We start from the raw sequence: 11,673 nt of genomic DNA, 5'->3' as shown, positions 1-11,673 counted from the left end.
AAAAAACTAATTAAAACTAACAACAGCTGCATGTAAGCTTTAACCAAATACATATTTCTGTTCCATTAGCCTCCATATCAAAATGACTGGTAGCAGACTGGTGTTTGTTGTTATTGGTTACTGTTTTGGTCTTGTATTGTTAAGTGTGATATTAAAGCAAAACACTGCAGAACAACTTGAATTAGCAGCAGTCAGTGAATTAAAGCAGGAACCTCCATTATCCAGCTCTTGCTGGCTGTACTCTGTGCTTTCGTTGTTAGAGTTCACCCCATTATAATGAACAGTGTAACTCCCAACATGAGCTGCTGGAGAAAACAGTTATTTTTCAGACTTCATTGTAAACACCTTCTCCCCATTCATATGCACAGTGATTAAACCTGCTTCTTCCGATTGTTTTCGCATCAAAGCCCCATTTGTGTTGCAAAAGTATGGTTTCTGTGTAACCCCGCAACAATCAGAGCAACGGATAAGCAATCAGTTTGTGGAAGCGCAGAGCAGACACTGGCAGATTAATTGGCTGTCGAGAACCTGAGCTGAAACAGCACTGCATTCATATGATGAGATGAAGAAGAGGAGAGAAGCTGGAACTTGAAGGGGTGTTGTGGGGATAAGCTCTAGTCTGGTTGCATGACTCATGCCTATCGTATCACAGCTTGAGTGATTTGCTCTATAACATCATATGTCTGACTTATTACCGGGCCCAACTTTAGATCTATAAGGAATCTCTCACCCCTACTGAGGAAACCAGCCCTATGACTGTGACACCTGGCCAAGTGAGAACACAGCTGGAGAAAGTCAAACACGGCAAGTCAGTAGGCCCAGAATGTATAAACCCCCCTGGGTCTGGAAGACCTGTGCTTCACAGCTGCCTGGCCTCCTGCACTTCTTGTTTAACCCTAGTCTGAAGTTGGAAAGGACACCTTGCTATAGAAAACATCTTGCATAGTGCCGGTGCTGAAGAAGCCCATAACATCTGGCCTCAACGACTTCACCCCTCACCCATCATAAAGGTCCTGGAGAGACCTGACTCAGCTGAGACTCCTGTCTTGCACCCTCTTCAGTTTGCGCACCAGCCTCATGTTGGTGTGGATGCTGCAGTCATCTCACTCTCACCTGGATGGTGGGAAGGACACTGTGAGGATCATGTTTCGTTGATTTTTCCAGTGCTTTTAACACCATTCGGCCCTTTCTGATGAGTGACATATTGTTCAGGATGTCAGCTCCTCCGCTGTCTCCCGGATTGCTGATTACTTGTCTGACAGGCCCCAGTTTGTACATGGGGGAGGGAGGGGCTCCCTGTCCGATACTATTATCAGTAATGTGGGGGCACCACAGGGGACTGCCTACTCTTTACACCTCTGATTTTCGATACAGCTCTGGGTCCTGCCACCTGCAGAAGTTCTCTGATGACTCTGCAGTGGTAGGATGTATTAGACATGGACGGGTGGTGGAGTATAGGACACTGATTGTGGACTTTGTGGAGTGGTCCCAGGCAAACCACCTACTCCTACCTACTGAACGTGGACAAGACCAAAGAGCTGGTCATTGACTTCAGGAGGAAGAGGACACCAGTGGAGCCCATCACCATCCAGGGCCTGGAGGTGGAAGTAGTGGACTGGAACAAGTACCTGGGAGTCCACATGAACAACAGACTGGACTGGAGGGACAACAGTGATGCTGTGTACAAGAAGGGACTCTACTGTCTCAGGAAGTTCAGGTCTTTCAATGTGTGCAGAGTAGTAGAAGTAGTACCAGCAAAAAAAGACATCAGTAGGTTCAACAAACAAACGTAGGGAGTTGGAGATGTTTGTCTCAGTGGGGGACAGGAGGACACTGGATAAACTGCTCTCCACCATGGACAATGCATCCCACCCACTACACCAAACATGAGAGGGTCAGAGGAGCTCATTCTCCAGCAGATTCAGCTCTGCTGCCATAGTGAACGCTACAGAACGTCTTTTATACCTTACAGAATCCAGCTGTTTAACAGCTCACTTGTTCGTAACTACTAAGCTACTGTAGCCTAGCAATTTCCCCCTTTGGATCATTAAAGTCTGTCTAAGCCTCGTATCTACGCCAAGTTCTTACCCAAGACAACCACGTACTATCATATAGTTTAAACATGCCACAAGGCTATTAAAGTAAAGAAAGGAGTGTGATTTAAACCCTGATGCAAAGACTGACAGAACCTCACCGAGCACCATACTCCCCTCTTGACATTTCTTTTGACAATTACTTATGTAATACAATTGCTTGCCAGCTGGTGGTGGGAAGCAATTTGACAGTTTTATCACAACGCTGACAAAAGTTAATTCACTTGGCTCAGTCCCTTTGTGCTTCCGCAGGAAATAAATCATCCAAATAAAAATAAATAAATGACTCCCCACAAGGATTTGACAGTTCAGCGTCTTCCAACCCCAGCACATTTGGCGCAGTCTTCACCTCATATCATAAAACATTCAAGTCGCAGGACTGCGCACTGTGATCTATCATGTGTCTTGAGGACACTTTGGTGGTCCATTGCTGTTCACAGTGCAGCTGGGACTATAACCAAGCAGCTGTTTAAAGCTCGGCTTCGGAAAATTGAATGGCTTTCGTTTACTTTTATCATTTTGAGTCTTTGTGGGCACAAGTCCAAGTCCCAATTAAATCAGTTTTGTCAATGTTATATTTGACCTATAATTAATAGATTATAGGCCCAATGTTGACGTTTTAAGAAAATTGTGGGCATTGTTAGTGGAATTGCATAGTTTATCATTTTAAAATGTTGATGACTCATCTTGCACTTGGGGGCATGTTCTAATTTTGCAAAACGGTTCTTCAGTAGCAGTCATGGCTTAACCCAAACACATAAGGACAAGGCCTGCTCAGGCCATCAGAGACGTCTAATCAGAGGGGGGATGGGTTCAGGCATAAACCTGAAAAACTAACATCAAGTGTTTTTTGGAGAGATTAAAGTCAGAAAGATTGGACTTGTTCAGGACAGCCATGGCTATTGCCAAAAACAGTCGTCTAGTTCTATGTTCAGATCTTGCACAACATAATGTTAACATTGATATCACTCATGTCAGGCTTGTATGAAGGATCAATAAGAGAAATATAATAGCACATCAATAATATAATTTCCCATTATTAGCCACTAAATATATGTTTGGTAGAGAAAGTTTGTTTTTTAAAGTTCTGCACAGTCATTTAAAACTAGTTGAATGAAGTTGAAAGTTATCACTTCAGTTCTTTGAGATTTATTTTGCGCTGGGTGTGAGGGCACCGAATTTTCTGAATAATGCGTATTTTATTTGACATTAAAGCACTTTCTAGAGTTGTTGTGCTCAAATGAGCTTTCCACGTTACTGATGTAGAAAATAAATATATTCTGACGCTCACATAATTATCTTGGCTGCTAGCGCTATTAATTCTCAAAGGAGTGCTAAATCTTTGTGTAGCATTACAGATTAGTGCTGCGGTCTGCATACTCAATTCAGCGAGAATCATTCATGTTTACTGATTGAACACCGACCGCAAGTTACACAAACATTTAAGAGACTCACAATATTACAGATCTACTAAACCCACTATTAGCTGCAAAGCATATACGCATGAGTCCATCAACGACAATATTTTCTGCGAGAGAGCGTGGACGCCCCCGACAGGATTGAGCTTGTTGATCGTGTTGCAGTTGCTGTCGCAGTGGGAGCTGGCTTTGATGTAATATTGGGACACTTCATTTGATTATGCTGATTTGATTGTGCGAGGTCATCCATCCTTCCTGATGTGTCTCGATATCCTTCAAAAGCATTTTGCTTTATTGGCTTGTGGGTCTACCCGGCAGAATATCAATGGTTGTTTGAAGGTATTAATGCACCATTTGAATGCAGACCCCGAAGTTGTGGGGGAGAAAAAAACCCATGCGGCGAGAGCATGCGTAGAATCTGAAAGTCAGATGTCAGAGGAGTCAGTGGAGGGGGAGGAATTTTCTCCAAATGCAGAGGCTACGCTGGAGTGGAATATCAAATGTTTGAATCTCTTTCAGAGAATTTGGAGTGTGAATAATAATAATAATAATAAAAGGCAGCACTTTGCTATCAGACAGCATCAAACTTACAATTGCCCACCTCATTTATTTATTTATTTTCAAAAAGGGTTCTGTAAAGCTTATACTTCTTTGAGAAAAAAGCCAAGCATTTATGCACACAAATGAAGTGAATGGAGAACAGATGTGCAGCAACACCTGTGATCAAACTTCCCTTCCATTCAGTGACGGGATTCAAAAGGGGAACAGACGGATGCATTATTCCAGGGCCAATATCACTACAATGAGCCCCCCTGTGAATTATACGCAACATCGAGACCCAAAAACCTAGAACAAAACAACCAGAAATTACACGAGATTCAAAAGAAGACTATGAAGAAGCTATGTACTATATATTTAAGAAAAGAAAAGGATTCATTAGAATTAATCACAGAATTTATTAAAAAAACAAAACATAAAACATCTCCTTCACTTTGTGAAGAAAACACAGTTTTGTCTGCAACCTGAAGAAAATGAAATGAGTCTGGTGAGTCACTGCTCGGGGAAATCAATTCATTTAGTCATACAGAGGTGCTAAGTTATTTATTGCCTGTCAGCATGAGCTGTTAGTTCAATTTAATTTCCAGCTACAGAAAAGAACGAAGAGACGCTACGGAGGAAATTTGAATCACTTTATTTATTCCAACAGGATGTGTTTCTTAAAAATGACAACACATTTCAACGCCTTTTTTTTCCCCCCTCACCTGCAGTATGTACCTGCTACGTCTAGAGTTTGTGCTAGATGGACAGTTTATACCACATTACACGGACACACAGTAAACACAATTATACGGAGAGTATCAAACCTAAAAGCACTTCATGTCAAATACAGCAAACACTAAAACACTTAAGAAACATAACCAGAGAAATTGGATGAAAACACTTCGAAAAACTATTTGAAACACAAACAAAGATGCGCTCGAAAATACACATAAAGGAGCGACGAGATACTCCTTACTTTATCTTTGACAAGTGTCCCGAAATTCGCGGCTGTATTGTTCGTTGCACACAAGCAAACAGGTTTAAAACGTGTCGCCGAAGAAAAGGTCACGTTGTAATTCAGCATGCCTGAAGCTCAAGGTCTCAGACAACATCCTGACAGCACGTACGTGTACAGTAGCCACGCTTTAAGCTAACATGCCCGGGATGCTACAGTTAGCGCCAAACGCACACAGCGACATTACGCACGCCGTACTAACGCCTTCAAATGTCGACTGTGCTCACAAGAAGAAACCAGGGAGACACTTTCCTCCTCGTGGTATTTAAAACCCTCCTAGATGAAAACTGACAGCGAGTTCAGAGCTCACGAGTTCAGGTGTTGACGTTTTCAGAAGTGGCAGATGTCGATGGTAGATTCGCATATTGTAATTTTGATTTATAAGAAACATTCTTACAACATGCCTGATGAAGAAGTTGACAGTGGAGGACATAATGACTTGCCATTACATTTTTGCTGTTCCGCATTAAGTAATTTCGTAAGTAGCTTGCTAAACTTTAAGCCAGGTTTTGCTACAGCCTAGCATTTCCGACACTAGCGTGCTTGCTAAACCGTTAGCCCAGGACATATGTCTTCAACAGGGAGGTCTGTGACTCCTAGGACGGGAACCTACAGAGGCTGAAGACCTCTGGCCCAGGAGACTTCTAGATGCTAGCAGAGGTGTCACGATTCATGCACAAAACGATACAACAAAGCACATTCACTCAAGAATTGCACAACTCTAGATAACTGTATTTCACTTGAGTTGAAATCTATGCTACTACCCTACCGATACAGGTGGAATACTATTTTTTATACAAGTATTAATAATATTATTCTATATATAATTAAAAGTGCTGGTTAGGGATGAACCATGTGTGCGTACTTAATTAAAAGCATTGCAAAATGGCTCCATCGCAATCAGCTACATTTAACTAGTGCTGAAGAGACATGTCAAGACAGTACAATAGAAAACGCGTTCTGCACGGTGACTGCATTTAATTAATATTTTAAAATGCGTGAATCTTCTTCCTCCAACTTTAAAAGCAATATAAATACTTGCGAGTTTCCACCAGTCGAAGTTGAGGCTCATCCATTTGTCATGCCGGACATCTTGTCATGAACTCAAGTGATGGATGAGTGGAACTTTTACCTGTTTGTGGCAGCACCAGACGAAAAGGACGAGGATCAAATTATTCCAGCTCCGAGGGCCGGGGGTGTCTGTACAAATTTTAACAACAATCCATTCAGTGACCAAAAAGGCTCCGAGACTGGCATCTAAACCGTTCTAACCCTCCTCCCCCGCGCCGCACATTCCTATTGTGGTTTGACATTTGCAGCGTTTTGGCTTCAGAGGGGGTTTCTCTGGTGCTCTATGAATCCATTTTAGTTAGCAGTACTCACCATGTTTGCGTGTCCGCTAACGTGCCTGCTTTGGCCGACCCAGGGATGGTCACTTCTCTTTGCTATGTGCATACGCAACAAAAACTGTAAACACACCACGATGAAGAAAAAAAAAAAAAAAGAAAACTATCACTTTAGGGAGGCTGAGAAAACTCAATTTAGCCGTGCAGCAGCTAAATTGATGAAGATGTATTGCAGAGAGAGAAGGTGATTGCCAACAACTGGCATTCCTTGACACTGCTGAAGTATCATATTGTGAAGTGATCTTTTCCGTGGCTGCAAACACTTGTACAGCACTCAGTATTTAAGATAAAGCCGCATTCATTCTTTCTTTTAAGTAGAAGCTGGAATCTCTTACAGCTTTGACACATCGGCACATCATAAATGCTCGGTTCAGGGGGCGAACCGTTGTGAAATAATTAAAGAGTTTGGAGTATAAGTGCATTTTTAAATTTCTAATGAGTACACCAACCGGAGGCTCGATCAGAACATGAAAAAAACAAACAAATAATAACGCAGGTGTGGCTATTAAACAGACGAAAGAAGCAGCCGCAGCACTTTTTGCACGACCTTGCTTTTGACTTTGATAATAGCACCATTCAGCACCATCATACTTCAATATTATAACACGGTTCATCAGGTTCATTTCAATTCAGAAAGTATTCCTTCAACAAAAGCAGCTGAAACCGTCTCTCCTCAGTCAGTCCATTTCCCAGCCTACTCGTTCTGAGGTCTGCTTAAAGAGCCATTTATTCGCACGTATCAAATCATAATCGGCATTCTAATAGCACTAAAATGACACTGATAAATACTCACCATTCAAACGAGACCACAAGCACTTTAGTTAAAAAAAAAAAAAAGGATACAAAGACTCTAAAGTGGACATTTTCCTCTTAACACGAGAAACTATGAGGATACCTGCAAATAAATGCATAGAGAATGACACATCTGCCCCTCCCCACCCTCACCCTCCCATGAAATAACCCTTTTAAATGCAAATACCCAGGAGGCAACTGGCGTCTTATCGCACATTTCATTGTCTCCTCTGGGGTAGAGAGCGGTTGTTGCTCTGCATCTGTATGTAACTGCGCGCACACACACGCAGCAAATGTAGGCTTACTGGAACAAAGCAGCTTTAGAATAAATTACAGCGAAAACACGACAACATCAGAAGAAAGGATGCTATTAATCTCAAGTACAAGAAGAAGAATTTTAATTTGAAGTTTCTTTGTCGGGGAAACTTGCAAGATTTTTTTTCACTTTAATGTGACGCCACCTGATCTGATCTTGTCAGGTTATTTCAGTTCTGATTTTCTTACCCAGTGAATGAGGGTGTTGCAAACTAAACCGAACCATTAGAAGATGTGAATGTGCCGGAGACGTGTGGTTTCAGAGTGACACGTCAAACAGGTGTTGGGTGAATGACAATAGAACGCCGCCACATCCCGCTTTGGCTTGCATATCTTGTTCTACACACAAAGTAAGACATCTATCTGATGCTCTCACATCCTCCCTCTCAAGGAGAACAGAATTGCTAAGTGACATCTTTATTAGGAAAACCTGACTGTCATGCAGCCAGGGACCATTATGACTGCGATGTGAGCCAATAAATGCACCCCTGATGTCCTCTGTGCAGATTAGACGCGGCTGCTGCGGAAGAGTAACACTGCCATCTAGTGGCCGGAGAACAAAAAGATGATTCACTGGCGGTTCGCTCGAGTGCAGGATGTTTAATTTAACAATTAACTGTACAGTCTTTCCAATATGGAGTAAAAACAATAGTTTGAAATCGGGTGATTTAAAATAAATGAGTTGGTTTTACCATCAAGCAAAATCCAAACAGACGTCTACATCTATAAACAGGTTTTTAAGAAAATAAATCCTTATATTAAACATAAAATACACCTCTCTAATTGTTTTTAGTCAAACAAGGTGTTTTCCCATTACTTGCTTTCATCAGAGCCTTTATGGCCCTCGCCCTCATTTCCAGCTCCAGGAGCTCCAGCTGCTGAACTGATGGCTGACACACTGCAGCGGCGCCGCCTGCCGCAGTCTGAGCAGGTGAGCCGGCGTCCGCGGGCTGCGGCGGGCCGCTCTGCTCCTTAGCTTCGTCTTTGCTCGACGAGGAGGAGAGCGCGAGGATTTCACTGACGCTCCTGTCGATGTCGCTTTGAATGTCTTTCTTAGGCTCCGGATTTGTCAGGACGGGTTTCGCAGGAGGCTCTGAGCACTGTCCAACCCCGTCTCCTGCTTTCACCGCCACGTCCACGGCTTTTACTGTCTGCTCCTCTTTGGGTCCTTCAATGTCACTATCGTAAGTGTCTGCATTTATGCTTAGGACATCGCTCTCCTCTCCAGAGCCCACACCCCCACCCTCTGGAAAGAGAACGACGGAGTTATTTTAGATATAAAATGTGCATATAATTTTTTTATTAATATGATTATTTAGGACTCAGATAGGAGTAATACACCTTCGTTACCTTGCTTAGGTTCTTCAGTTTTTGCTGTTTCCTTGAGACATGATGTAGAGTCTACATTACTGTCTTGCCTTGAGGGAAATAAACATATTAAACACAGATCAGAACCTTCTTTCACTCAGAAAATAAGCTCTGGATGAATATTATTCAGCTGTTAACTCACTGGCTTTCCAAGGTCTTTTCAGAGTTTTCATTTCCACTTGTCAGCTCTTCTCCTTGAAACAAAAAACACTGTTTCAAGTTCAAGTTTTTTTTTGTATTAAATTACTTTAACATGCAGTAATGAAATAAAAAATAGTCAAACCGGTCTTACCTGCCAAGATCTGAGTAAGATTTTTCTCAGAGATCGATTCCAGTTGCTCCCAACACAGAGATTTGATTTCCTCTAAACTTAAATCCTGTGAACGATAACGTGTTTAAAGAGTATCTTTGATGCTTCAACAGTCTCCCAAGGTTTTTGTTGTTCACCTTTATGAGAACTTCCCCCGCCCCAAAGTTATTTATTCTGTCATATTCTTGTCGTATTGGACACAAGTGGACAGTTTTTGGGGCCCCCACTCAGTGAGCGCTGCACATATATTGTAGAAATGGGTTGTATCACTGAGATACTCATATTATTTTCAAAAACTAATTAAAGTCCATAAAACTTGACCAAAGACTGTTTGCGACGGACTGACCCATGAGTAAAACTTTTATAGTGAAATGACTCCTAGTTGATTATATGAAGGATGGATAAACAGCCAGTGGTGATTAGTTCAGTTAATCTTAGCTCACTCATGGTAAGAAGCAGAGTTTTCAACTACACATGCTCTCTAATCACCTTCAGTTCATCGGGCAGCATCTTTTGCAGCTTCTTCTCCCCCAACACGTGGAAGCACTGCTCCAGCATTTCCTTCTTGTTGCTAATGTAAGCTGTGATGGGCTGGAAGGGCAGGCAAGTACACATGCTCTCTTAATCACCTTCTGTTCTCGGCAGCATCTTTTGCAGTTCTTCCTTACCTCAACGTGTGGAAAGCATGTTCACAGGCATTTCTTCTTTGCTAATGTAGCTGTAGAAGGCTTACAAGGTGGGCTGAGGTAGGTTTCTTTGTCTTGCAATCGTAGCTCAATCACAAGTACTCTAGAGACCTTACAGTGGGTAATAGTAAAGTATTACCAGGTGCATTCTAATCACTCAATACAACGGACCAATTTAATAAGTTTTTGCTCAAGATGTGGTTATAAGAGATTTGTTTTGTTTGCAAGACTGAGCATCAAATTCACAGAACCAGCGTTATCTTGTTCAGTATCTTAATTCCGAATGAGATAAAGCAAACACACAATGTTCAGATATTTATTTTGCCTTCAGTTTTATCAACAGAGACAGACTTAGTTTAGAAGCTTTTGCAACAAATGTAATGTAAATGCTAAAACACATAAGGAAATGAACTTGATTGAAGAAAAAAAAGGCGAAACAAAAAATTAAGCCTCAAGCCTCCTGCCACGTCTCGTTAACAACTTTTAGTGTGAACCTGTGTATGTGTAGTGTGTATGCATGTTTGTAAGTATGCGTGTATGTGTCTGTGTATGTATATATATGGGATGTGTGGGGCCTGATTTTGTTTCTTGCTGTAATGTTATATGTTTTATTTGTGTGAAGCCCTTTGGGTTGCATTTTTGTAGGAAAGGTGTATAAAGCTTGATTTGATTAGGGTGAAATTTGAAAATGTTATCCCTGTATATATCTTACAAATTGAAAACTAAATATAGACTAGACATAAATCATCAATTATTTTAAATCAGTTAATCTGCTTTTGTGAAGGCATCATTGCGCAAAATCATCTCCAGTAATTAGCCATAGCCCTTGGCAAACAAATGACTAATATTAGCATTTTACATAACTTGCACAACACACTGTCTCTTATCTATTCACATACTGACTACAGTCTTACTTTCTTCTGACTCTATATACATGGTATCTTGTATTTTATCTTAAATATAGTTATATTTTGCTATATATTGCATACATTTAAGACTCGTTTTATTTGAAATGAGGGCAAATGAACATAGACTAGTAATTAGTAAATCTAACAGTTTTTTTTAGGGCTAATTTATCATCACGGCTGCCCAAGTGGTAATCCGACACATTTAAACGTTATAATTTTAGGACGAAATATTTCTGTAGTTCTTATTCTAAAGTGAACATTAGCAAGGCACTAGCTTGAATACCTCACCTCTAAGTTGGATTCGGTACTTTTCCTTTTACTGCTGTCGTGTCGTTCATCGGACTGGGAGTGTTTCCTTTTCTTTTCGGCGCTGCCTGATTTTCTTTTGAGCATTTTAAAGCGAAATAAAGCAGCTCTTCTCGAGAAAAACAAAACGGCCTGACTGTTAGCAACCGGCTAGTTTTGAACGTCGCGGGGAAGTTACGTCATAAGCTGGCGACGACGCGTCTTGTTCCGGTGGTGGCGTCGATGGATCAACTCATCACATACGGACGTCGCCACCTGCTGGTCTGGAGATTTTGTTGTATTTTTTCACCTATAGGTGCAGTAGGAAACAAAAATGGATTAACATTCTCTTTCCCTGTTTATTTCTGAGGTTGAAAAGTGTTTACTGCACTCCCGGTGGAGACATAGGTTTTAATAAAACACACACTGGAGTAAACATAATTAGGTTGCACTGCTGGAAAGTAGTTTTACGCAGTATTTGATCTAAGACCAGTTTAAAACCAATTAAATGAGCAAATGCGTTATCAGCATTAAGGC

General features: G+C 41.4%; 1 protein-coding gene across 1 annotated transcript; it reads right to left on the bottom strand.

Moving 5' to 3' along the window:
- Positions 1-8,164: 8,164 nt before the first annotated feature.
- Positions 8,165-11,362, bottom strand: LOC125015473 (caspase activity and apoptosis inhibitor 1). The gene is given in 7 exon segments (XM_047597388.1): positions 8,165-8,825; positions 8,930-8,997; positions 9,090-9,141; positions 9,240-9,324; positions 9,747-9,905; positions 9,951-9,966; positions 11,135-11,362. Coding segments are annotated over 7 exon segments (957 nt in total). The 5' UTR covers positions 11,245-11,362; the 3' UTR covers positions 8,165-8,358.
- Positions 11,363-11,673: the final 311 nt, after the last annotated feature.

Source organism: Mugil cephalus, chromosome 1 (genome assembly GCF_022458985.1).
Source record: "Mugil cephalus isolate CIBA_MC_2020 chromosome 1, CIBA_Mcephalus_1.1, whole genome shotgun sequence".
NCBI classification, from domain to species: Eukaryota; Metazoa; Chordata; class Actinopteri; order Mugiliformes; family Mugilidae; genus Mugil; species Mugil cephalus.
The sequence above is the reverse complement of the archived record's forward strand: the minus strand, read 5'-3'. Positions and strand labels throughout refer to the sequence as shown.